We start from the raw sequence: 27,396 nt of genomic DNA, 5'->3' as shown, positions 1-27,396 counted from the left end.
TGGCCTTCTTATTCTTCTTGCTAATGAGTGGTTTGCATCTTCTGGTGTAGCCTCTGTTCTGTTGTTCATGAAGTCTTCTGCGAACAGTAGATTCTGATTCCTTCACTCCTGCCCTCTGGAGGTTGTTGCTGATGTCACTAACAGTTGTTTTAGGGTCTTTCTTTACAGCTCTCACAATGTTTCTGTCGTCAACTTCTGCTGTTTTCCTCGGTCTACCCATTCGATCACTGTTACTTAGTACACCAGTGCTTTCTTTCTTCTTCAGGACATTCAAAATGGTTGTACTGGCTACGGCCAATGTTTGTGCAATGGCTGTAATTGATTTTCCATCTTCTCTCAGCTTCACCCATAGACAGCTCTCTGGTTTTCATGTTGGTTACACCTCTAACTATAAATGCTATATATAAAAACTATAAAATTCCAATCTGAAACTGAGCGTAGACATTCAGTGCTATTTATTGTTTGAATAATCATTGTAATAGGACACACCTGGGCAACAATACACACCTGTCAGTCACATGTTCCAATACTTTTGCTCACATGAAAAATGGGTGTGTTCAAAATAAAAGGTGCTATCTTCTAAGTTGTGTATCAGATCCAGATGTAAATACCTGGAAATAAAAGCTGAAATGTTGATCTCTTGTCTCATATTCATCTTTTGGTGTCAAACCCAAATGTTTTCAGTCTACAGCAAAAATAAAGGAACTGGCCTCACTGTTCCAATACTTTTGGAGGGGAGTGTAGATAGATAGATAGATAGATAGATAGCTAGATAGATAGATAGATACTTTATTTATCTTTATTTATTTACATAGTATAAATAAACAGTAGTAGTAGTAGTAGTAGTATAAATACACAGTAGTAGTATTAGTAGTAGTAGACCACGTCATATTCTATGAGCCCAGCAGGTGGGGATGATCAGCTGATAGTCCAACTAACCACACAGAAGAAGAAAATCGGTGGTCCCGCGATACTTCACAGCGTGAGTGCTTTTTCTTTGTGTGGAGCGGGGAGCAGCTAAGAGCTAATCGACCGTTATAAAATCGGTGTGTTAACATAGCATAGCATCAGCATTGCATCCGTCCGCAGGTCGATATAAGACGGAGTTCAGTCTGAGTCACCTATCTGTAACAATCACAGGTAAGAGGTGCGACGTCTGTTAGCAACGTTAGCGCGCCGTTAGCCGGGTAGACTCTGTGAGGCCGCGCGCTAACATGCGGCTAACGTTAGCTTTAGTGTTAGCACGGTGTTAGCTCAGCACTTTTATGTCTTAAATTATATCAGACTCAGCTATCACAAACAGCTCCCCTCGTCGCCTCCGTCAGCAGGTATTACTCTTAGTGTCCGCAGGGTCAGGATTTGGGTCTGGTTTGGACCAGTCCCGGTTCAGAGTTCGGATCGTTTCAGTCGTGCTTAATTCAGGATCGTTTCCATAGTCAGTTCTTAGTTTTGTCAGTACAAATGTTAACCTGCTCTCACCTGTCAGTAAAGGTAACCTATATTTGAACCAGATTTAAAGCGGACCGGAACTAGATTTAACCGAGATTTAAACAAGACCTGAACCAAATTTAAACTGGATTTGTTCCTTGAGTTAAATCATATGGACCATGTTCAAGCGAAACTCTCTAAAATTGAACTGAGGGTCCGAGTCACCTCTAAAATCTTGTTCACCTGTTCACACCTGCTGTTGTTTAGTAGCATCTTCCTTCATACTTGTGGTTTTTGGCATCAGCTGATCTGGATCACATGGTCTTCCCAGCTGGAGGTCTGACTGATCAATGCTGATCACTAATTAATCATGACCAATAACATGAAGCTGGTTTCTTTCAGACACAGTGAACCACCTGAGTTGTCTCCATGGCATTAAGAAGAGGACACATCAGGTACCTGAAGGTGAGTCGATTGATAAGTGATCAGATCAATTATGTCCTGATATCTGCACAGACCCCCCCTCTACCTGTGCGGATGTTATTGTTACTAATAGGTTCAGGTATGTGTTGTGTTGTGTGTAACACCTGTGTGTTGTTTCAGGTGTGTGAGGTTCAGTCGTCTCAGAATGATGTCAGAGACGCTCAGCATGCTGCCAAAGGAGCCCTTGGAAAGGTGAGTGCTGCGCTCTGATTTGCTGAATATACTAGTCGTCACTGATGACATCACAGTTAAGTAGGTAGTTTGGAAGTAGGAAGTTAATGTGTCATATTCAGTTCTATTCAACCAGTCTGTCAGTGTGCTGATGATGTCATGAAGGTGCTGATGATGTCACTGTGCCTCAGGAGCTGTATGATAACGGCTTCAGTGACCAGATGATGGAGGACGAGGACGCGCGGACAAACCTGATCGTGAACTACCTGCCTCAGAGCATGAGTCAGGACGAGCTGCGCAGCCTGTTCAGCAGCGTGGGCGACGTGGAGTCGGCCAAACTCATCAGGGACAAAGTCGCAGGTAACTCCCCCTGCAGTACTACTGCTGTACTGTCACCTCTGAGTACTTGTACTACAACACAATGCTTCTGACATATCAGTACTACTGCAGTACTACTGTGTTTCAGTACAGAACCAGCAGTACTAGTATTGTAGTACTACCTTAGTGCTAATGCTACTAAGGTTAGTTAGAACAAATACTGCAGTACTAAAGAGGTACAGCAACTATAAGTAGGTTCTGATACATGACGGTACTAATACTGCAAGTGAAAATAATTGGTAGTAGTGGTGATGGTAGTATTAGTATCATTAGTAGTAGTATTAATAGTAGTAGCATTAGTAGGTTATAGTAGAAGTATTAATAGTAGTAGTTGTATCAGTAGTAGTAATAATAGTAGTATTAATGGTGGCAGTAGTAGTAGTAGCATTAGTGGTATTAGTTGCAGTAGTAGTACTAGTAGTATAAGTACTTCCTACAGTATTTCCTGTGAACTCTTTTTGTCCAGCAGCCGTTTCTTTTTGTTCTGAAGTTTTTCTTTTTAATTTTTTGGTGTTTTCACTGATCCACTGATTTTTGCTTATTTATAATTTTTTTTCTTTGTTTTTAATGAAATTGAATGTTTTCTTTTCTTTGTTGGTTTTTTTTTTTTTTTTTTTTTTTTTTTTTTTTTTAATTTTTTTTTTTTTTTTTTTTTTTTTTTTTTTTTTTTTTTTTTTTTTTTTTTTTTTTTTTTTTTTTTTTTTATAAAAGCAGTGGTTCTCAAACTTTTTGGGCTGCGACCACCCTAAACATTTAAGCCTCGCCCTCACGGGACAGACACCTGACCTCTGATCTCTGTTGGAGCTGCCGTCACCTGACTGTTGAGTCAAGCCTGACGCTGTCTCCGCTTCACGTCTCTGCTGACACAGTCATTAGCTAACGTTAGCACCTGCTGCTGTCCTCATCAGAGAGGTCTCACTCTGATCAGTTCTATAAAGACAAGATGTCACTGCTGCAGGAGATTTAATGGATGAACCATAATCAAAAATATTGATTATTAATTTATTTTGAAAACTGTTCCGCAATCCCCAGAAATAATCTTGCATCCCCCGGGGGTCCTAACCCACAGGTTGAGCGCCACTGTTTTAAAGGACGAGTCTGTTATTTTTCTCTGAACAGTGTCTGAATATTTTTCTTTTCTGCACTGTTGTTGTTGTTTTTTATTTTTCACACCAGGTTTAATGACGACTGTTTAACAGGTATCTGATGATGATCGGGGCGACATGGATCAATAATCTGTCACATACACAGTAAAAACACATGAACATCAGCGAATAAAAAAATCAGACTACTTCATCACGTTGCTGCAGAAATGATAAATAATAATAAATAATATGGTAAAACTAAGGTCTGAGATGTTAAAGGTAGAAAAATCTTTATTTTCTTCATCATGTCGCCCGACCTTCAATCAACAGTTTTTGTTTTTAATCATTAACTGAATTTAACAAGAATGTACAGATGTTTTAATTCTGTTTTCACCTGTTTTATTTTATTTTTCAGGCTTTGAAAATGTTTGTAAAGTTTTGATAACGAATGTATGAAGGCCTGAACAAGTCCAGAAAACTGTCACCTGACTCGGACCTGAGCTGTTAACAGGTTCTGACCCAGTCCAGTTTTCACCAGACCATGAAGGCTGTCACATGACCAGTTTTCCAGGAAGTCTCTATGTCTCGATCGCAATAATTCATGCAAATTCAACGAATCCCTGTGAATTCTGTGCGACCTTGCATTTTTGTCCAATCTCTGCAACTTCTCCACAAATTTGATCAAAAATTATCAAATTTTTCCGCAGGTTGAACCAATCACACCAGTCCCTGATCAGAACCTTGACGATTTCACCAAACTCACTTCCTTGTTTCTGGTGTTAAAGCAACATGAACATTTCATATTCACCAACAAACATCACAGTTAAAGACCGTGTGAAGACATTCAACCGTGTTTCACATGAAAGGGTTAGATAGTTTTATATCGCTGCCACATTGTGGTGTAGCTGCTGTAGCCTCTGAGCTGCTCAGTGAATTCAATCATTAATTAGTAAAAACATCCTTTCATTCATCATTCACTCTGATCAAACTGTTTCATAGGCAGAAATCTGGGGGGGGGCACTCTACTTTATAAATTGATGAGGTGATTATAAAGATCAGCTCTACCTGTGATTGAGACAGAGCAGAGAAGCAGAATCTCTTGTGAAGACTGTGTCACCAGCTGCACTGACTTGGATTAATTCTCACTGGAACAAATTGCCCTCCATTTCAATGAATTATAGGAAAAAAACATCTAAAAACATTGCAACTTTCATCACAACTTTTAAGAAAAGCTGCCGTGAAATTGGGTATTTAAGTCGCAACAATGCCAAAAGAAGGTGTGAAATCCTGGAGGGAATGACACTCAGCTGGTGATCACTACAGACCCGTTCACATAGAGCCCTGATGCTGGTCTGAGTTTTCTGGGTTTGTTTAGAGGAGTGAAATGTTTGACGCACTTTCGAGATTTTGTGCTGAGATTTGTGGTCTGTGTTCAGATGGTGACCTCTGTATGTTTGTTTCTATCCAGAATGTGTGGCAGCTGCACCACAGACAGTTTGTTATTTTATTTTGTTGTTTTCCTTTGTGTTTCTCTAGGCCACAGTTTAGGTTACGGCTTTGTTAACTTTGTTAACCCTAGTGATGCAGAGAGGGCTATCAGTACCCTCAATGGCCTGAGGCTACAGTCTAAAACTATCAAGGTAAAGTGCCACAGGTGCTCTTTGATTTTCCTGTCTCAACTGATAGATGTGTTATGTTCCCTGGACAGTAGAGGGCGCTCTCTCCTGCAAACTGTCTGACGGATGAAGGTATTTTAAAACTCTGCTGTCATGTTTTTATTTTTACTCTTATATCCTGCTTTCATATCGACACATGTCGACACTGAATCTGTGAATTTCTTCAGTTCAGTGTGACAATGTGCTGAACTTTTATTTTTATAAATTGATGCTTTTATTTTGAGAAAAGTGCCCAACGATCTCAGCCTATTTGGATGCTTTTATTTTGTCTTTTTTTCATTTATTTGGGACCAATCTGGATAACTGTTTGTTTGTTTGTTTGTTTATTTATTTATTTTAATGAACATTTAAACACATTTAAATATGTCTGGAATTTATTGTAAGACTGGATGTAACTGTATTTTATTTTGTTCAGTGGTTACTTTTATAAGAATCATTCTGGTTGTTATGGCGACGGACTGAAACCGCTCTTCTCGCCTCCTCAGGTCTCGTACGCACGGCCGAGTTCAGACATGATCAAAGATGCAAACCTTTACATCAGCGGTTTGCCGAGGACGTTGAGTCAGCCAGAGCTGGAGGACATGTTCACTCGCTACGGACACATCATAAACTCCAGAGTGCTGGTTGACCAGGCCTCAGGTCAGTACCACACAGTCATGTGACCAGTCATGTGACCACAGCCCTTCAGTCCTGACTCTTATCTTCGATCTAATTGGTTGTTCAGGTCTGTCTCGGGGCGTTGCCTTTATCCGGTTTGATAAGCGAGCTGAGGCCGAAGACGCCGTCAAACACCTGAATGGGCACACCCCTCCCGGCAGCTCTGAGCCAATCACAGTCAAGTTCGCTGCCAACCCCAATCAGGCCAGGAACTCCCAGATGATGTCACAGATGTACCATGGCCAATCACGGCGCTTCGGAGGACCCGTCCATCACCAGGCGCAGAGGTTCAGGTACTCTCACCTGTTGGTGTCATCCACTCAAAGATTACAGATACTGCTGTTTGATTGGCTACTCAATAACTGTCACTTGAAGCATTGTACTTCCTGTAATATATCAAACACTGTGGCCTTTATTTCTATTAGAGATACATCTTTGTTTCTATTAGAGAGAGACTTTTATCTCTATTAAATATGCATCTTTATTTATATTAGAGATGCATCTTTATTCCTATTAGAGATGCATCTTTATTTTCATGAGATTGACTTTTATTTCTATTAGATGAATCTTTATTTCTATTAGAGACAGATTTTTATTTTTAGTCTGCAGTCAGATTTTATTGTTCTAATGATGATGTAGTTCAGGTGAGATGATTTTTTTTTTTACCTGGTCTTTGTTTGTTGTGCTCCCTTTATTTGTCCTGTTTCTTACTTCCTACTTCCTGTTTGATTCCAGGTTTTCTCCAATGAGCGTGGACCACATGAGTGGAGGGGGTGGGGTCTCAGGGAACTCATCCTCTGGTTGGTGCATTTTCATCTACAACTTGGGGCAAGACGCGGACGAGGCCATCCTGTGGCAGATGTTTGGGCCATTCGGTGCCGTCGTCAACGTGAAAGTGATCCGAGATTTCAACACAAACAAGTGCAAAGGTTTTGGCTTCGTTACTATGACGAACTACGAGGAAGCCGCCATGGCAATTCACAGCCTGAACGGGTACCGACTGGGAGACAAAGTCCTGCAGGTGTCCTTCAAGACCAGCAAGGGACATAAGTAGAGGGTGGGGGTGGGGGTGGGGGGGTCTTGATGTTCTCTGAAACGAACAAGTAAATAGTTTTTTTTTTTGTTTGTTTGTTTGTTTTTTTTCTCTCTCTCTCTCTTCTGTCAGTTGAGCCGAAGAGTTTTCAGACTGTTTTGTTTTGGTCAATGTGAGTTTTTTTCCCAGCATGCCTGGTTTCTTTGACATCACTTGTTGTAAAATGTTGTTTCTCTAAAAACTGGTCCAGGACGGAGGACTGAGACAGGATGGTGGTGGTTACATGTGTAACCTGAGTTCCGCATGTTGAGATGATATTAGTAGTTTGGATCCATGTTTGAAAACCAAATTTAAGTGACAAGCTACAAACTGAAACCTGCCGAGACGTGGGGAAGAGGGTCATTGCAGTTAAGGGCAGAACATTTTAATATTAAAGTGGATCAGCTGGTGGTTATTAAAACGTATCATCTGACCTCAGTTTCTCCTGTTTTTGTTTGAATTTTTCAAAGTAAAGCTGTTGCTGATGTCATCAGTGTTAGTGGATTGACACCTGTGTGGGCCTATAAGCAGGCAGAAGGCGGGGCCCGAGGTCATGTACAAAGATGCAGTTTAATTCCATGAAAAAACGATTTTATTTCATATTTTTTAAAAATGGCTTCCAAGCAAAAACAAAGCGTTTAATGTGTAGTGATGCTTTTTTTTTTCTTTTGATTTGTATTTTATTTTTGTATCGCAGCTTCTTGGTGATGTTGGATGTTCATTCACTAATAAATCTGTTTTTGGAAATCATGACTGTGAGTCCGTATTTATCAATTAATGATAAAGAAATAATTTTTTAAAGAAATTAAAAGTAAAAAAAAAAAATTGCTGAAACAGTTTCTTGTGTTTAAACTGAACTCAGCAGAAATGATTGACACGTTCAGACGGGTTGGTGCGAACAGCTGTTGTGCACTGGTTTTACTGGTTTTACTGGACAGTTAAATACACTTTGATGAGTTTCAGGCTTCAGATCAACTAAAGATGCTACAGCCATCCAGCAGAGGCACAAAGAAGAAAAACTCTCACAATCCCAAAACCTCCAAAGCCCATCAGCTGGGTTCAGTGTCTGTCTCTGATGCTGAGTCACACCTCAGGCCCCGCCCCCTTCACAACAGGCAGACCAGTGGTTTGATGAGGCAGCCGTCTCTGTCCAGTTCACCGCAGGTCACCTGGGCAATGGTGTGTTCAGGTCATTATTGATCAGGTGTTAATGACTAGTCCAGGATCAAGGAACTCAGACCGTGTAACTGGTCCAAGTTGGACCAGATCGGATTTAGCCTGGTTTGATTTCAGGTATTTAAACTCAGGATTACAAAGTCTGACTTTACCCCGGGTTAGCCACTGAATTCTGGGGACTCAGGTCACTGCGATGAGTTCAGGGGACTTGGGGGACTTAGTTGACTTAGTTATTGCGATGAGTTCAGGGAACTCTACCGGGAGGCGGGGCCAAAGGTGTGACACAGCTTGCATTATACTGCACAACCAATCAGCTTGATCGGCTGCTGTTGACTCTGAAGCGTCCACAGACAGTCGGAGGATTATTGATAAGGCATCCGTTCTGACAGGAAGTCCTGATCCACCAAAATGCTCCATAACAAACTTCCTGTTCTAAAAGAGTCTTTTTCTTCAAAATAAAAGCAGGTGGAAACAAAAAATCAACACAGTTCAGAGTTTGTGCTTCAATCTGTCAGAATCAGGGCTGATCAATACAGATCAGCAGTTTTTATCTGGGGAATCAGTGAAGCTGATTTTCAGTTTCAGTTCACTTTAATTTGGCTTATATATTTCTTATTAATCAATAAATCCAAAATGTGTTAGTCCGTCTGTCAGTATGTTCCCTCCTGTCTGTGGCTCTCAGCTCATTGGTTCCTACAGCTTACAGCTGATCACTGAAGTTTTTATCAAACAGGAGGAAACTGACCTTGTTGGGGACTATTTCCAGCGGCGGATTTATCCACATTTGGTGCTTTATTGAATGTTTGAGGCAGCAGGGTGGTGTGAGAGTCAGAGGAGTCAGACCTAGTTTGTGTTTACAGGTATGGAGGTAAAACAAACTGAAAACAATGTGGATCATGTTCATGTGAGTCTGAAGAGATTTCTTATTTTAGATTCTGCTCACATGTCCCTAAATAAAGTCATGTTTTATCGACAGATGACGCAATTAACTAATTAATCAATTAACTGATAAACATGAAATGAAATCAAACAGTAGATTAATTGAAGTGAGGACTGAGCGGAGCCTGTTAATGAGATGATAATCATTAGCTGCAGCTGTGTTCGAATGAACTCACCTGAGGACAGGTGAGATTAATCAATCAATCAGTTCATTAACAGTCTTCAACTGGTTTTATAATTAACAATTTTTTCCCTGGTTCCAGCTTCATGTTTTCTATCACTCTCTGGGTTTCAAAGAACTGGACTGGCCCTGACTGGACTGGATTCAGAATCAAACCCTGTCTCTATGACGACCAGTTTAACCATCATGTGACCTGCTGCAGGGTCTCAATCCTCAAGTTTGAAACACTGAACTAATCAATGAATCAGATATTAGTTTAAATTTAGAAATACAATGTGACTGGTCAGACCAGAACTGGAGGTCTGGATCCTGATCTGATGTGGATCAATATGAAAACCCCTCCTTGATCACTAATTAATCACCCTGATCAGCTGACAGACTGAGGCACAGTGTCAGACAGGTGAGATGATGTCAGCAGGACTACATCTGGACTCTCAGGACGGGGTCTGTGAGGGAGTCTGCTGCTGCTGTGGTGGTCTGCAGTCCCAGTTTGTACCTGGACTCTGTAGGGGGGGGCAGTCTGTCTGTGGGGGCTCTGCAGCCACAGGCCCCGCCTCCGAGACCCCCGCCTCCGAGACCCCCGCCTCCGCCTGCAGCCCTCTGATTGGATGGCTGGGTGGAGGGTCAGCTCCTGCTGTGGTTTTAATTTCTACTGAAACGGCATTTGGATCTTCATCATCACCACCTCCTCCTCCTCCTCCTCCTCCACCACCACCACCTGCTCCTCCTCTTCCTCCTCCTCCTCCTCCTCCCATCCAGAACTCAGCCACCACGCTGATTTCTCCTGCTCCTGCTGACCCCTGACCTCCAGCTGCGCCTGCCCCGCTGACAGGGAGGGGCTCGATGGAGTCAGGGAGGCGCTGGGCGGAGGAGGACAGAGACTCAGCGATGATGGCAGCCGTCTGAGCAACCCAGTTCAACTCCGACCTCACCTCCCCTCCCCCTCCTGCTGCTGGAGAGGAGGAGGGCTGGGGGTCAGCCTGAGGCTGGGGTGTGTCGACGGGTCCGGGTTGGGGGGTGTCGGTGGGTCTAGGACCGGCAGCGGCAGCGGCGGCAGCAGCAGCGTGGTTGTTGTTCAGGTTGTCCTGCAGGGCTGTCTGGTTGGCATGACCCGCCTGCTGGTTCTGCAGCAGCATCTCCTGGATCCGGATCTGCTGCAGGATGGCAGGAAGCTCGTAGTGGTGGAAAAAGTAGATCATGGAGTGCTGGAGGGGGAGGGGCAGGAAGTTAGTGTCTGTCTGTTCTGTGTGTTCTGTGTGTTCTGGGTGTTCTGTGTGTTGGTGTTCTGGTGTTCTGGTGTTCTGGTGTTCTGTGTGTTCTGTGTGTTCTGTGTGTTCTGTGTGTTGGTGTTCTGGTGTTCTGTGTGTTCTGGGTGTTCAGGTGTTCTGGTGTTCTGTGTGTTCTGTGTGTTGGTGTTCTGGTGTTCTGTGTGTTCTGTGTGTTCTGTGTGTTCTGTGTGTTCTGGTGTTCTGGTGTTCTGTGTGTTCTGTGTGTTGGTGTTCTGGTGTTCTGTGTGTTCTGTGTGTTCTGGTGTTCTGGTGTTCTGTGTGTTCTGTGTGTTGGTGTTCGTGTGTTCTGTGTGTTCTGTGTGTTCTGTGTGTTCTGTGTGTTCTGGTGTTCTGGTGTTCTGGTGTTCTGGTGTTCTGGTGTTCTGGTGTTCAGGTGTTCAGGTGTTCAGGTGTTCTGGGTGTTCAGGTGTTCAGGTGTTCAGGTGTTCTGGTGTTCTGGTGTTCTGGGTGTTCTGGTGTTCTGGGTGTTCTGGTGTTCTGGTGTTCTGGTGTTCTGGTGTTCTGTGTGTTCTGGGTGTTCTGGTGTTCTGTGTGTTCTGGGTATTCTTGTGTTCTGTGAGTTGTGTGTGTTGGTGTTCTGGGTGTTCTGGGTGTTCTGTGTGTTCTGTGTGTTCTGTGTGTTCTGTTTGTTCTGTGTGTTGGTGTTCTGTGTGTTCTGTGTGTTCTGGGTGTTCTGGGTGTTCTGGGTGTTCTGGGTGTTCAGGTGTTCTGGGTGTTCTGGGTGTTCTGGGTGTTCTGGGTGTTCTGGGTGTTCTGGGTGTTCTGTGTGTTGGTGTTCTGGGTGTTCTGTGTGTTCTGGGTGTTCTGGGTGTTCTGGGTGTTCTGTGTGTTCTGTGTGTTGGTGTTCTGGGTGTTCTGTGTGTTCTGGGTGTTCTGGGTGTTCTGGGTGTTCTGGGTGTTCTGTGTGTTCTGTGTGTTCTGGGTGTTCTGGGTGTTCTGGGTGTTCTGGTGTTCTGTGTGTTGGTGTTCTGGGTGTTCTGGGTGTTCTGGGTGTTCTGGGTGTTCTGGGTGTTCTGGGTGTTCTGGGTGTTCTGTGTGTTCTGGGTATTCTGGGTATTCTTGTGTTCTGTGAGTTGTGTGTGTTGGTGTTCTGGGTGTATTGATCCAGATGATCTGGTTCTTCTCACTCAGATAACAGCGCTCTTATTTTGAAATGAAACCAGTGTTTGACGATGATGATGATGATGATGATGACGGTGGTGGTTCTAACCTGGATGAAGAGCCAGGAGGTGACCAGGGCCAGGCTGCTGTACTGGCCATTGAAGCGGTAGTGATAGGCGTAGAAGGCGAAGTGGTAGAGATAGAAGAACCTGAGACACAACAGAGTCATTAACGAACTCACTCATTAACTCAGTCTTAACAGTGTGAGCTAAACTTATTAACTTCTGAACTCCTTGAATCATTTAACCTGTTAATATTATTAGTGGATAAAAAGTTAATTAAAATCTCATCAACTAGCAGCTGAGTCCTGACATAAACCCTTCACTTTAATAACAATTTAAACTTCTCATCAAACTCGTCAATAATAATAATAATTAACACTGATGGAAATTATGTCATCAAGTTGTTAAACTCGTTAGTTCATTAAGAACTTTTTGAATTAATGTTTAGTTTTTCAAATTAAAAGACAGGATCTGTGTCTGACAGACTCAAGTGTATGCTCTGATCATTCAGGATTAGTTCAAGTCAATTGAGGTTAATTAAGGTTCTTTAACAAGACAGTGGCACGAGCTGCTGTTGGTCATGTGACTCACCTAAGCCAGTGACGTTTGCTGGTGTTGGTGTGGCAGCAGATGGCGTCGTACTGATCGGCCAACCAGACAATGAGGATGATGTAGAAAGCTGTGGTCGTGTCATTGAAGAACTCCGACATGATGGCCTCCATACCTAAAGATAGGAAGTGACATGTCAACACAGGTGTGGTCGACTTTACCTGGGAGACTCCAGGTCTGAAAACATCTGATGTAATCAATCAGGGAGGGTAATGTAATAAAGTACCAATCAATCAATCAGTCAGGACTTGGGACTGTCAGTCCTGAATGTGGTACAAAGTAGGACTTGATTTCAACCTGGTCTGGTCTCGACTCAGGACTTGACTGTCAGGACCTGAGAATGGTCTGATCCAGACTGTCAGACCTGGTCAGACCCGACCCAGACTCAGATCCAGACTTTGTGATGTGAACTTACCGACGAGGGCCAGGATGACGGTGAGCAGAGGGGCTGCTGGGAAGGCGATGGTCATGTTCATCTCCAACATCTGAAGCAGATCCACTGAAGGGAGACAGACAGAAACCAGATCAACACCAAGTGGATCCTCCAGATAAGAGGTCCGGTTCTACCAGTCTGATCTGTATCTAAGCTTCTACTTCAAGGACTGAGAACAGAAACACTGAACTGGGTTACATTATACTGGTCAGGTTCAGAGGAGACTGACCGATGAAGACAAAGATCTGGTGGTGAGAGTATCTGAGCAGCATCGACACAGAGAGAGTCTGAAAACCACAAGACATCAAACATCAGTAAGAATAATAATAATAACAACAATAATATGAATAATATGAAGAAGAAGAAGAAGAAGAAGAAGAAGAAGAAGTCAGACTGACTTCTTGACTTACAAATATGACCATGATGACGAAGGCGGCCAGGTAGGAGGTTCTGGCCATCCACATGCTGACGAAGCGGTAATGTTCTCCAGAGACCACGTTCCTCAGGAACCCTGCAGAGAACCACACTGTGACATCATTACCTGATTCATCCAACACCTGGTCAACTAGAAACCTGCTTCTGTGATCTGGACTAGAAAAACTCAGGTAGTCTGTGTAGTCTGGGTCGGGATCAGACGAACCTGGTTGGTAGTATCAATAAAACTACCTTTGTTCTCCTCGTTCTCAGCAAGAGCCTTCACACTGGACATCAGGATGTCATCGTAGCCCAGGAACTCATCGAGCAAGAAACGACTGAAGCCGTCACCGAAACACTCGTCCTTCATGGGATCTACACAGAGACATGAGTCATGTGACTGAGGCAGGTGCATCAGGTAGAAGCCACGTGACCGATGCAGGTGTGTCAGGTGTGTCAGTGCTAACCCAGAGTTACGACCATGACGGGGATGTTGAGTCTCTGCCTGGTACTCTGAGACAAACGGAGGAAGCCATACTCCAGAGAATACTCTACGATGTATTCTTCCTGAGGCCACACTGAAACACAACCACAATAAAAAATAATAATAATAATAATAATAATAATAATAACAACAACAACAACAATAATAGTAATAACAACAATAACAATAAAGATGAACAGTAGTTTCAGTGGATGTTACGTCACTTTTTCTTTTATCAGGCTTGATGAGTCAGACATTGATTTCACCACAATCACTGTCTGACAGATAAAACAATCAATCATCAATATCAGATCAATAGATTTCAGCCTCTAACAGGAGACATGCTGCAGTCAGGAGCATGAAGAGGAGGGGTCAAGAGGAGGAGGAGGAGGATTCAGGAGGAGGAGGGTTTACCTGCTCTGGTCATCATCTCCAGTTCAGACACTGACTCCTTCAGCAGCTGCGTACCTTTAGTGGTCTGGGCAAAGGAGACGTCCTGGCTGTCGTTGACTCCTCCTCCTGCTGCTGCTGCTCCGCCTCCTCTTGCTCCACCTCCGACCAGAGAGGGCTTCAGACGAGGCTCCATGTCCAGCTCAAACTGTAGGAGACAGACAGACAGGTGAGAACAGGTCCAGCCAAGGTCCTGGTCCTCAGATCCACGTTCCCCATCAGGTCTCTCTGGGCTGACCATGATCAGATCTTTAATACTGATCCTACTGAGTTCTGATTCTGACAGACCTGAACCTGGAACAAATCTGATCCAGATCCAGAAATTCCTGGTTTAAACATTAACCACACAGTACCCACTGGGGGGGACAAACCCAGGACCAGAACCTGAGTCTCACCTGCACTGAGCTGTTATCAAACATCTCCAGGGTCATCTCCTCTTCCTCCTCCTCTTCCTCCTGCAGCGCTGCCAGACTGAGCCCCACCCTCCCTCCTCCTCCTCCTTCCTCTGCCTCCAGCTCCTCCTGGAGGGCTGCTGAATCGTAGTACTGCAGGAAGACCGGGGCCCTGCTGGAGTTCCTCTGGATCTCCACCCGCAGGATGCCGTCACGGGGCCAGCGCTCCCTCACCGCCTCCAGACAGTTGATGGGCGAGCGAGAGAAGGCGATGTGGATGTAGGCGAGGATGAAGAGGACGAAGAGCGCCTGAGGAGGAGGAGGGGGGAGGAGTTAAGACTGAACCTTCAACAATATCTGAACACACTGAAGACTAAAGACCAGAATCAAGAGCTCAGACCCCGAGTCAGGGTCACAGACCGGGTGAAGGATCATCACTGTGGTCAGACAAAAACATGGCCATGCTCAGGTCTGTTTTATTCATGGAGGATATTCACTATATAAAAAGCTTTTATTCTGAAATTTGTGAATAGAAGGACTTTTACTTTTATCTTTGACTTCAGTCTGACCTTTAACAGTCTGATCACTGTGGCCCTGCTGTGTTAAAGCTTGGACACAGAGACCTGAGGTGGTGTGACACGTGGACCTGGTCCTGACTGTACCCTGGAGGACTCAGCAGGTCTGAGGTCGATCAGTGACTCAGACTCACTTTGAGCAAGACGAAGAACTCGAAGACTCTCCTGAAGGATGGCGGGAAAAGTCGGGCATATGTGACAGCCATCTTGAAGAAGAGGGCATGGAAGAGGCGATCTCGGACATTGATGAGGGGGTTCTGGTTCATGTTGGGGTTTCGGATTCTGTTGGGTCCCATGTTGTTGTTGTTTACAGGGACGTTGTTGTTGTTGTTGGCCTGGTTCTCAGACATGGTCTCTGGATCTGGATTACTCTGCTCACGCTGCACAAACTCACAGGTCCTGGTCCTGGTCCTGGTCTAGGTCAGCATGGCTGTCTCAATCGCTTCAGAGTCAAGGTCAAACTGACCCCAGATCAGATGAAGGTCTACAGAGTCTGGATCACTCTGGGGGGGGGGTCTGACGTGGACTGAGCTTCACAGAGACCTGAAACTGTGGGACACAGAGTGAACACACCTGAACATTTACTATATCAATGACACTGATCAATAACTGATAACTGATCTGTTTTCAGCCAGTTGCTGACTGTGTGTCGTCCTGACAACCGATGTCTCGTCAAGGTAATGACAAATATTCAGTTATCACAAAGCTGATTAAAATTTTTTTGATCACCTGATTGATTAATCATCTCATCGGTTCATCTGACACGTTAGTGATTGTCTTGCTAGAGGTGGAGCTGTTCTCACCTGTGTGAGGTTCCAACAGTTTACATTTGTTTACAATATTTACACCTCTTTATACCTGTTTACATGTCTACACCCGAGGCCCGAACTATGAAGCAGGCTCAACTTATCCAGGATGTTTTCGTTATCTGGCTTCACTGGGTCTAACACAGTGGCCACACAAAAGGGGCAGAATTTGCAGCATGTGGCTCAGTTGTTTTCCTTATTTATTAATCTGACCTAATCTTCTAATTTTCTCAATGAATTGATTAGTTTATATTTTTGGTGACGTATTCATATTCACTTCACTATCAGATAATTAACATTAAAGGACTGTAAACATCTGCAGCTTGGTCCGGAGGAGACGGACGGGAAGTCTCCGGCAGAGTGACCGTGTAATCCTCAGATCCTCTTTTAACACTTCTTCACACAGATCCGTCCTCTGAGGACTCTGGTCTGATGTCAGGCTGAAAACCTGGTTTCTGCCTCACACTCAGGAGACTAATGTGTATTCATGGTCCAGGCCGGTGGACTAAGGCGGTCCTGGTGGTCTCGGGGCCTGTTTTCAGCTCTGGTCCGGCAGGTAAACATCCTGCTGCGGACACCTCACACCAGTCTCATCTCAGCTTCACACCGGCCTCACACTAGCTCCACTTTAGCTGGTCTCTGTCTCACCTGTTACTGACTCCGTAGGTGTGTGTCCATGCTAACGTCTCGTCCTCGATTTTTTCATCACAAAAAACAAATAAACAGACTCTGAAACGACACAGCTAGGTTTAAGCACTGTTAGCACCGTTAGCAGGCTCCAAAGACGAGGCTAACGGAGGCTAGCAGCTAGCAGGTCCCGGAGTATGAGTGGACTCATTTCATTTTGATGCGACTCAGACTCAGACTCAGACTCAGATCCAGATCCAGACTCAGACTCAGACTCAGACTCAGATCCAGACTCAGACTCAGACTCAGACTCAGAGAGATTATTATGGAGGCCGAAGATGAACTGACAGAGCTGACAGAGCTAACACAAGCTAACACAAGCTAACAGGAGACTGACGGCTGCTGTTATGAGACGGAACCACAATCAGACCGGAAATACGGGTCCTTTAGGTTCCCTGTGTTTTCCCCGGGTTCAGTCTGCCAGGTGCCTGCTCCGAGCGCACCCCTCCCCCCCAAACTTTATTAACCAACCTGCACCCTACAAATAGGTGTGATCTGCAGGATGACGTCACAAAATATGAACACTGCAATGTTCTCAGATGACATATCTTCATCACGCTCAGGTCAATCACATCATCACAGAAGCTTTAACCAGCCTCAGGAGGAGCTGCACTCAGTTCTCATCCAGGCTCAGAAACACAGGAGAGAAAACTTAAATATGAGCTGTTTTTATTCAATAGAAGGATTAAATGTACGTAACTGAAATATTAATACAATGGGCTCCAGTCGACTTGTTAATATTTAAAGTTGAAAAGTTAAAATGATAAAAGTCCTTCCATCTGTCAACAATTACACATTATATTATTATCATTATTATTATTATTTTCTTTTACATTTGAATATGTGGAGTTATATTCTTATTATTGCTATTCTTATATGCTTTTATTATATTTGTATGTGTGGAATATGCGTGTATGTGTGGAGCACTGCAACACAACATTTCCCGCAGGGGATTAAAAAAGTATTTCTGATTCTGATTCTGATCAAGGTGTTATTTAAATTTGATCCCACACCTGTAAGACCTGACTTGGGGAAATAAGGTCCCATGGTCATCAGGCTGGCCACGGCGCCATCTCAGATAAACACAAATTACAGTTAAGCGCCGATAGGACATTGTATAGAAAAAAACACGTTGTATGTGAATCAGACTCGCAGTGAAACACACGCAGTGTGCTATCAGAAGTTAAACATGTTTCTAACATGTTTTAAGATGTTTTACAGTCAGGCAAATACAGAGACAGCTCTGTGAGCCGTGGGTCCTGGCCCCCAGTTGATGTGAATGAACGATCAGTTGTTTGTTTCATCATAGTCACGTTAAATGTCCATCAAACTGCTCCAAGTCACTCCATCGTTTTATTTAAAATTTTCATTCTAAAGGTCGATTAATTGTTTGTCAAAAAACGGATTTATCATCGTTTCTATCAGCGTCAGAGGAGCTGAATCAAAGTAAGATAAGCTAACTTTAGCATGCTAACTGACACTTGAATTCTTCCTTTTAACGGTTCAGTGCTAAATAACTACTAACTAACTACTATTGACTAGCAGCCGTTAACTGAACTGTAATCTGACTGAAATCAGGTCACATTCGGCTCTCACTCTCTGCTACTGTTTCCAGATAAACGTAGGTGTTTAGACTGAACACAGAGACGAGTCAGTTCAAACTGATGAAGTGAAACCTGCAGTTTTTAAAGCGTGTTCGGTGAACGAGTAGAACAGAACCTAGTGCTGCTCTACACGGGGTTGTGTTTCCCGAAAAGAGGGCAGGTGAACGGCTCCCTTTTCTGGAAACTCAGAGTTGAGACCAGAGCCTGCCCGAGGCTCCAGTGAACTAAGTGCCAGCCTCTAAAGTTTCCAGTCTTAAAACTCTCTCTCTGTCTCCAGGTGAGGCGTCCTGCTGGCCTCCAGCTTCTTCTTCTGTCGTGAATCATGGAGTTGGCGTATGTCTGTGAGTGGGAGAAACGTCCCAAGAGCACTCACTGTCCCTCCATCCCCCTGGTCTGCTCCTGGTCCTGCAGGAACCTCGTGGCCTTCACCACAGACCTGAAGAACGACGACGACGACAAAGGTAAACACACACACAAATTTTTCATTTTACTTAAAAAAATGTAGTGGTTCAGGGTTTCGATCTTAAGTCATCCACTGAATGTGTGTGTGTGTGTGTGTGTGTGTGTGTGTGTGTGTGTGTGTGTGTGTTGTAGATGTCAGTCACATGATCCACATCATTGACACTGAACACCCCTGGGATGTTTACTCCATCAACTCTGGACACACTGAGGTCATTTCCTGTCTGGAGTGGGACCAATCAGGTGAGGTTTCCACGGATCAGGATTCACAGTGAATTCATTGATGTGTTTGTATGTGTTTTGATGTACCTGTGTGTGTGTGTGTGTGGAGGTTCGAGGCTGCTGTCCGCAGACGGTGACGGTCAGATTAAATGCTGGTCGATGTCGGATCACCTGGTGAACAGCTGGGAGAGCGTCCTGTCCAGCTCCCTGGACGGAGATCCCATTGTAGCTCTGAGCTGGCTTCATAACGGAGTCAAACTGGCCCTGCATGTTGAGATGGTAATGCCCACTGATCTATACACGTGGAGAATGTAGAGTGTGTGTCAGACAACTATATGTCAGGTCATAGGTTGGATAGTATTGGTGATAGGGCTGCTCGATGGCAAAAAACTTCCATTCATCCATCCATTTTCTTCCGCTTATCTATTTTGAAGCCAAATCGTAATTGAAAATAAAATTAGATTAATTGCCCAGCCCTAATTGGAAAGATAGTAGGTGCAGGTATTAGATGACAGGTGTTCCCTGCTGTCAGTCAGTAAACATCGTGTGTTCTTGTCTCTTCTCGGTTCAGTCGGGTTCTACAAACTTTGGTGAGAAGTTCTCTCGGGTGAAGTTCTCTCCATCTCTGACTCTGTTTGGTGGGAAGCCAATGGAGGGCTGGTTGGCGGTGACGGTGAGCGGTTTGGTCACAGTGTCATTGTTGAAGCCAGGCGGCACTCTGCTGACAGCCAGTGAGAGTCTGTGCCGGCTGAGAGGACGAGTGGCATTAGCTGACATCGCCTTCACTGGAGGAGGGAACATCGTGGTGGCAGCCACCGATGGCAGCAGCTCGTCTCCGGTCCAGTTCTACAAGGTCAGAACCAGAACATCCCCGCGCAACAACAGATCATCACAGGGAAATACTGACCTTCACTAGCGCCATCATCAACTACATAAATGTTTATATGTTGTGCTCAGGTGGTGGTGAGTGTGGTGAGCGAGAAGTGTCGCATCGACACTGAACTGTTACCGTCGCTGTTCCTGCGCTGCACCACAGACCCGCTGAGGAGGGAAAAGTACCCAGCTGTGACCCACCTCAAGTTCCTCACCAGGGAGAACTCTGAACAGGTGACCAGTACAACCAGTAGAACTCCGAATAGGTGACCAGTAGAACCAGTAGAACTCTGAATGGGTAACCAGTACTACCAGGAGAACTATGAACATGTGAACAGTAGAACCAGGAGAACTCTGAGCAGGTATCTTACATCAGTAGAACACAGGTCAGACATGTATCTGTCACAGAACCATCAGCAGTTGAAGAACCCTGCAGAACCAATAATTGTTTCCATGTGTTATGCAGGTTCTCCTGTGTGCGTCCAATCAGAGTGGCAGCATTGTGGAGTGCTGGTCTCTGAGGAAGGAGGGACTTCCTGTCAACAACATCTTCCAGCACCGCTCACCAGTTGGTAAGAAACAAACACAAACTGTTTCAAACTGGTCCAAACTGGTCCAGGTAGTTCAGCTGGTCTGACTGATGGTGTGATGTGGTTGTCAGTGGGGGAGAAGCAGCCGACCATCCTGAAGTGGAGGATCCTGACGACCACCAACGACCTAGAGCGAGTGTCTGCCGTCGCTCTGCCCAAACTACCCATCTCCATCTCCAACACCGACCTGAAGGTGGCATCAGACACCAAGTTCTGCCCCGGGCTCGGTGAGGAAAACTTAGTTGTATCACCTGTGCAGGTGTAACCACACAGACAGAAAGCTTATCCACCACGCCATCTTCAGTTTGAATGTTGGCGTATAGTCCCGAATACACATCCTCACCATGACCACACCCCTTTGATACTCGTCGTCGTCACTGGAGTGAAACATGAAACACAGTCATTCATAAACCAACATCATCCAGTTTCCACAGTCCGGACCGGAAACCTCAGACCACCTCAGTGCTGATTTGCTGCATGTTCACTTGTGAAACTGAGGTGGGTCGTTTAGTGAAGATCAGCTGTTCACTCCACCTGTCCTCCTGCTCTCAGGTCTGGCTCTAGCCTTTCATGATGGCAGTATTCAGATCCTCCACCGTCTGTCCCTCCACACCATGGGGGTTTTCTACGGCTCCTCCTCCTCCTCTGGCCAGAGACCGGGAGACGAGTCCGCCATCAAACGCCAGAGGACTGGAGGCCCCGCCCTCCACTTCAAGGCCCTGCAGTTCTCCTGGACCTCACTGGCTCTGGCTGGAGTCGACAACCATGGAAAGGTAAGGAAACACACCTGTTATCTGGACCACAGCAGCCAGAGGCCCTCATGGTTCAGACATGTCTGACTGAACTGCATGTATCTGTTTTATTACATTAAAATGTAAACCTTAAAATAACGGCTTCAAAATGGTACACTCAACTGCACCTTCAGTCCTACTTCGCACCCTGAATGTTGGGCGTTCTGAATGTTCTGACTGTTCCGAAAGTACACTGGTTAAATCAGATGTTATAATGTTGTTGTCTGGTCCTCAGCTCCACATGCTACGGGTGTCGCCCTCTATGGGTCAGGTGCTGGAGATGAACACGACGCTGCGCCACCTGCTGTTCCTGCTGGAGTACTGCATGGTGACGGGCTACGACTGGTGGGACGTCCTTCTGCATGTGCAGCCCACCATGGTCCACAACCTGGTGGAGAAACTTCATGAGGAGTACATGAGGCAGAACCAGGCGCTGCAGCAGGTCAGCAAAGCATCATGGGAGAACAGCACAGGTGGGAAGGGGGACAGAAACAGATCCACATCCAAGATGATGTATAGCTCCAGTTGTGAGGACAATGAGACTAGGGGTGTGGTTTGTCTGATTTTATTTAATAATAATTTAGTTTCTAAAATATCTGATGGTACAGAAAAGCCAGAGCATATTTAGCTCTTTTATTTTTTTACCTTGAAAAAAAGACATTAAGTGTTTGACTATAACAAAAGTTCACTGATTTTCTACTGATCACCTCATGAATCAATAGTTTAATTCAAACTCAAAGAACCGCCAGACTATGAGCGATTCCTAACAATCAGATGAAATGCATTCTTTGACACTGTGTTACCTTGCCTGGAATAAAGAAAGGTTGCGTTGGGTTGCATCACAAGCCGGGCAACAGGATGGGTCAGGGGCCTGGGTTTGCAGGTCCTTGGCATCACAGACTAGCTACTAGCTACGAGCCAGAGCTGAGGTGGGAGTCGGGGCGGTACCATCTCCTGGAGAGGGGCTGGACGCTATCCCTTTCCGGAGTTGCCCTTGGTGAGAGGTGCTTGGTGGGTGTGGGGATACTCACAAGTCCCAACTTCTGTGTTGGAGTTTTCCCTGGAGAACAAGAGGGTCACCTCTATGCAGCTGGAGGTTGCGGGGAAGAAGACTCTGACTTAGGGGTGGGCTATCTGATGATCTTATATCATGGATGATCTTACTTCTCAGGTGAATTGAACAGATTGCGTCATTAAAAGGTGCTATATTTCAATATTTAATTTTAAAAGTTAATTTGTTTCTAACCAGCATATTGTTAATTGTTAAACAGCTAGCCTGCTAACTCTAGCTGGTGACGGCAGTCCTTGTTCTGTTCTGCAGCCTCAGTGAGCTTGGTGTATCAACACATGTATGAGTTCTCCACCTGAGCAGAACAAGAAGCACCATCACAAGCTCACAGCAAAAACCTGGATGTGTAGAGGAGACGGAGAAGGACTTTTGGTTGACCTCAAGGAAGTTCTGACAAACCATCTGAGATCTAAGAAAGGTGAAGCAGGGCTTAGCCGAGACTGTTTTCAGCAAAGGAGGAGACCTGCTGACTCGGACTGACGATATCATCGGGCAATGGAAGGAACACTTGGAAGAACTCCGGAACCTGACCAACATGTCCTCTGAGGGGGAGGAGGAGTCTAAAGACTACAGTGGAGTCCTCGAGGGATCTTGTGGGGGTTGCTGTGGGAATATGGGATTCTGGAGCCATTGCTGTGGGCCATCTGCTTCCTGTATAACCAAAGCCAGTTGGGTCTGCTTGGCTCAGCTGGAGGTGAACTGTGTCTGTTTTGGGACCCCAGAATTGCCCCTCTTCTGTTGGCTTCATCAGACCGGGACCTACCGCATGCACTGGGGCAGTTTGCAGCTGAGTGAGAAGTGGCTGGGATGAGAGTTAGCACCTTCAAGTCTGAGGCAGTGGCTGAAAATGATGGATGATTTTTAAAAAACGATTTAAAATAAAACAGTTAATTTATCCCCCACCCTGAAAAAGGAAATGTAAAAAAGGTCCGTATTTTCCTGTGTATCATATTTAGGTTTAACTTTCGGCTCCTATGTTTGAGCTCCTGAGAGTTAAACTTCGACAGTTTAAGACTGCGGACAGTGACACATTTTCAGCACACATCAGTTGTGTTTAGGTTTCCTGACGTTCCCAGTAACAACATTAGTAAACTACACTGAGGCATTATGCATTATGAGAGTTGTTTATGTTTCAGGTTCTGGCGACTCGTATTGTGGCGGTGAAGGCGTCTTTGTGTAAACTCTCCACTGCGACGGCAGCTCGAGCCTGTGACTTCCACGCCAAACTGCTGCTGATGGCCATCAGCTCCACCTTAAAGTCTCTGCTCAGACCACACGTCCTCAACACACCTGACAAGAGTCCAGGTGACCGCCTGACCGAGATCTGTGCCAAGAACACCGACACAGGTGAGAAGACAAAAGGTATAGGTGAGACACTTGAGGGACAGGTGAGACACCTGAGAGGACAGAAAGCAGGAGGTATTAAATATTGATCAGGTGATGGTCAGATGTTGATCGGTGTTTGTCTCCTCAGATATTGATAAGGTGATGATCAATCTGAAGACGGAGGAGTTTGTGTTGGACGGCCCCCCGCTTCAGTCCCTGCAGCAGCTCATCCAGTGGGTGGGAGACTTTGTTCTCTACCTGTTGGCCAACCTGCCCAACCAGGTGAGCTAAAGAGAACAGGTAATGTTGCAGGTAATCAGAACCAGCTTCCTACCGGTGGAATGTGAAGTGGTTCGTGAGGCGGAGGATTTCTTCCGGCTCTAGCAGCAACATCAACTTCTCCTTTATATTTAACAAACCCTGAACCTCTGTGTTCATTTCTGACCCCGCAGGGCTCCATGGTCCGGCCTGGGTTTGGCTTCATGAGGGACGGGGCATCTCTGGGGATGCTGAGGGAGATGCTGGTGATGATCCGGATCTGGGGTCTGCTGAAGCCCGGCTGTCTGCCCACCTTCACCGCCACGTCAGACAACCAGGACAGCATGCAGCTGCTGTTCAGACAGCTCACCAAACTGTGGCTCTGCTGTAAGACATAACCCGTAATTCATTAATGCAGGGCTTTAAGTATTCTGGCACCGTGCCGGATCTCCGGCGTAACGCTGTGAGAGAATTAATGTCAAATTAAAGTCAGTACACTTGTTGTGAGTGCGGTTTATCTTGTTTGAGGTAATAAAGTTCACCTACTAATGGTAAGAGAGGAACACAGCTCTCGCTCTCAACCTAACCAACTTTACTAGCCAATCAGAAGCAGAATGGGGCGGGTCTTGGCAGCACTGTCAGTGTAGGATCCAGCGGCTTGAAGGAGCCTGGCACTTGTTTCTGCATGGTGTGTTAGAGGAAGCTGCTATCTGCCACCAGCGGTCAGAAAGCTGCTGTCCGTGCACTCCAACATACAACTATGTTACCAGAAGCGACAGTTACAATTACCACTCAGTAATCAATGACTGACCGTGTCTGCGATCAAAAAATACGCGTGTGCACGTTCATTGCAGAACATGATCTGTCCTTCACAATTTCTTTGTTTACAACCCAAAAAGAATGAAGAAATAAGTGATGTTGGCCTTATTGATTTCACTTTAAACTCCAGTTTACCAGTTCCTTAAGCACTTCAATGTTACTTTATTTTCCATTATTTATTTCTTTATCTCTGTTTTTCAGACAGAAATATTTGAACGTAGCTACAGTATTGCAGAGTTGTTTACAGTTGTCTGTTACATTGCACATACTTTTATAGAGAGTAGAGAAAATTGGCCAAAGCACATATTGTATATGTGCAAATCTTTTTCCAAATTATAATTATCCAGAAGTTTTTCCAAATTGCTTGCACTTCAGAGCTGTTGCACTGTTACTGTTGATATATATTGTATTTTTAAATATATGGTGCCCCCCCAAACAACATTTTAGGCTCAGGATTTTTTTTAACTTTAAGCCCTGTTAATGATCCTGAACACAAACTGGTCTACTCTCAGATCATGGACCGTTTATTAGATCTGTCGAGTCTCAGTGAGATTAGCGGGACTAACACCTCAATATGACAGGAACTATCTGTTAATAACTGTCTCTCTGTGACTCAGCTCGGGACGACGGACCCCCCCAGGACCCTGATGAGAGTCTGATAGATGAATGCTGCCTGCTGCCCAGTCAGCTGCTGGTTCCCAGTATGGACTGGCTCCCAGTGAACGACGGCGTCATCGTGAAGCTGCAGGGGAAACACCCGCTCAGACTGCAGTTTGGAAAAGCTTCGTCTCTGCCTGGAGGAGGAACCACCGTCCCGCTGGAGGTCTTCACCAGGTAACACACCTAGACCTCGACTCAACCCTGGTTTGGGCTCAGTTTGAGTCCACACACTGTCAGTGCTGTTCACTTTCAGACCTGCAGGAATCCCGGTCATTCTGAATATGGCTTCCTGCAATTTCCTGTTTGGATCCTTTTTGATTTTATTGCTAAAGATCATTTTCCCACTGATCAGTCTGATTTGTGTTTCTGTGTGTGTGTCTGTGTTTCTGTGTTTCTGTGTTTCTGTGTGTGTGTGTGTGTGTGTGTGTGTGTGTGTGTGTGTGTGTGTGTGTGTGTGTGTGTCAGGAGTCCTGGCTCTCAGAAGATGGATAATCTGCGCTGTGTTCATATGGGAGTCTGTCCCACTGAGGAGAGTAAAGCCTGCACCAGGTGAGTCCACAGGAAGTGATGTCACCATCACATTCATGAAACTGCGTTGAAGGTGGTTCCTGACCAAGTGTATCTGGTCAGAACGTGATGTACTGGTTTGTTGTTATTATGAGGAAAAAAAACAACGTTGTCGTCTGCATAGTGACGAACATCAACATTGTGTTTGTTAATCACAGTCAGTCCCTCCAGGATTTCACAGGCTTCTTTTGGGATTGTAGCAGCTAAAATACCTGATTTCACGGCAGCTTTTCTTAAGTTTATTATTTAGATGTTTTAGATGTTCGTTTTTTTTGCAATGAAACTGTGGGAGAAAATAAAAATTGTAAACACGGTCGCTATCTTTTTTCGTATAATCCATTAAAAATCGAAGGCAAATTGTTCGAGTGAGAATAAATCCAGGCCAGTGCAGGTGGTGACCCAGTCTTAAGAGATTCTGCCCCTCTGCTCTGTCTTAATCACAGGTAGAGGTGTCTTCACACTGTCTTTAACAGTGTTGTTTGTTGGTGAATGTGAGACGTTCATGTCACACGTCTGCAGCTTCACAACATGCTTCAACACCACAAACAAGGAAGTGAGTTTGGTGACATCATCAAGGTTTAGATTCGGGACTGGTCTGTATGTCGAACAAAATTCATGGGGATTGGTTGAATTTGCGTTAATTATTCCAGGAGGAACTGACTGATTAATCACAGTTGTTTTACTGGTTGATGGAGATAAGCAGCTGCTGGAGTCTCATTAAACCACAGAGGAAGAAGAGACTGTGTTAATGTGAGGATGGTTCAGCCTCCTCATCATCACTCCACACAGCTGATGTTTCCCTCCTCATGTTCTTCAGAGTTTATTCATGAAGTTTCTCACATTGCGTCTTTGATGTGGATGGAAGCAACTTAGGTAAAGAGCAGTGAGGAACTCCCCGACCAGGACCCAGACCCAGACCCAGACCCAGACCCAGACCCAGACTCCATCCTCTATCCTCTCCAGACCTGGATTTATGGCCTTTCAATTACTTGTTTGTTTTAACTGCTGCAGCTTCTCGAGCCTTTACAGTACTGGTCACGACACTGCTCAGACAATGGTTGTGACTTGAGTCTGTTAAAATTGTTTAACTGTGTGTGTGCGTGTGTGTTCAGGTGTGGCTGTGTGACGATGCTTCGTTCTCCTAACAAGACGAATGCCATGAAGCAGTGGGAACAGCGCTGGATCAAAAACTGTCTGTGTGGAGGTCTGTGGAGGAGGATCCCCCCAACACCCCTCACCTGAACCTGGACCAGCTGAACATAACTGAAACTCACCTGAACATGAAAAATGACCAAGTGGAGATCACCTGATCTCTGTGCTGCAGTGACTCAGTTTTCTGCCTGTAAATAAATATTTTTTCATTTTGTAATAAAACTGTCACAAACTAAATGTTCTCTTGTATTATCCTCTTGTTACAAACAAACAATCAGCTGTTTGATTTTTATTCCCTGTGTCGGCGACAGTCAGTGCCGGCAGCCATTTTGTTTTCAGTTTGTCCATCCATCTCATTTTCGATATCTCATTCCCCCCCGAAACAACAGAACTTGGCACCAACATTTAAGGATGAACTGATTAGACTTTGGAAATCAAAGGTCACAGTGACCTTTAGA

At 45.0% G+C, this 27,396-nt stretch overlaps 3 protein-coding genes across 4 annotated transcripts; 2 read left to right on the top strand and 1 right to left on the bottom strand.

Annotated features, from left to right (window-relative positions):
- The first annotated feature begins 973 nt into the window (after positions 1-973).
- LOC111668180 (ELAV-like protein 1) lies at positions 974-7,700 on the top strand. Its single transcript, XM_023424160.1, has 8 exons — positions 974-1,140; positions 1,831-1,893; positions 2,032-2,103; positions 2,274-2,442; positions 5,082-5,185; positions 5,707-5,860; positions 5,946-6,171; positions 6,614-7,700. The coding sequence occupies exons 2-8, from the start codon at positions 1,858-1,860 to the stop codon at positions 6,930-6,932; spliced, it is 1,080 nt and encodes a 359-aa protein (XP_023279928.1). The 5' UTR covers positions 974-1,140; positions 1,831-1,857; the 3' UTR covers positions 6,933-7,700.
- A 139-nt stretch (positions 7,701-7,839) lies between these two features.
- On the bottom strand, positions 7,840-16,910 carry tmem259 (transmembrane protein 259). 2 transcript variants are annotated; one of them, XM_023424158.2, is made up of 12 exons: positions 16,510-16,910; positions 15,190-15,604; positions 14,484-14,789; positions 14,053-14,236; positions 13,622-13,732; positions 13,407-13,529; positions 13,151-13,251; positions 12,970-13,027; positions 12,723-12,806; positions 12,290-12,422; positions 11,746-11,845; positions 7,840-10,451 (listed from the first exon to the last, which is right to left on the bottom strand). In XM_023424158.2, the coding sequence occupies exons 2-12, from the start codon at positions 15,403-15,405 to the stop codon at positions 9,681-9,683; spliced, it is 2,187 nt and encodes a 728-aa protein (XP_023279926.1). In that variant the 5' UTR covers positions 15,406-15,604; positions 16,510-16,910; the 3' UTR covers positions 7,840-9,680. The 2 variants fall into 2 exon arrangements, with proteins under 2 accessions (XP_023279926.1, XP_023279927.1); XM_023424159.2 differs by having other exon boundaries at positions 14,107-14,236.
- An 882-nt stretch (positions 16,911-17,792) lies between these two features.
- med16 (mediator complex subunit 16) lies at positions 17,793-27,175 on the top strand. The gene is made up of 16 exons (XM_023424262.2): positions 17,793-17,994; positions 18,430-18,613; positions 18,747-18,854; positions 18,943-19,112; positions 19,405-19,686; positions 19,791-19,940; positions 20,173-20,278; positions 20,368-20,523; positions 20,849-21,069; positions 21,323-21,529; positions 23,293-23,503; positions 23,631-23,764; positions 23,935-24,127; positions 25,177-25,393; positions 25,685-25,768; positions 26,899-27,175. Exons 2-16 carry the CDS (start codon positions 18,475-18,477, stop codon positions 27,026-27,028), a joined length of 2,508 nt encoding a protein of 835 aa, XP_023280030.1. The 5' UTR covers positions 17,793-17,994; positions 18,430-18,474; the 3' UTR covers positions 27,029-27,175.
- Positions 27,176-27,396: the final 221 nt, after the last annotated feature.

Source organism: Seriola lalandi, unplaced genomic scaffold, assembly GCF_002814215.2.
Source record: "Seriola lalandi dorsalis isolate HSWRI2012SDOR001 ecotype SW California unplaced genomic scaffold, Sedor1 jcf7180002054722, whole genome shotgun sequence".
In the NCBI taxonomy this organism is placed as follows: Eukaryota; Metazoa; Chordata; class Actinopteri; order Carangiformes; family Carangidae; genus Seriola; species Seriola lalandi.
This window is presented reverse-complemented; position numbering and strand designations above follow the sequence as displayed.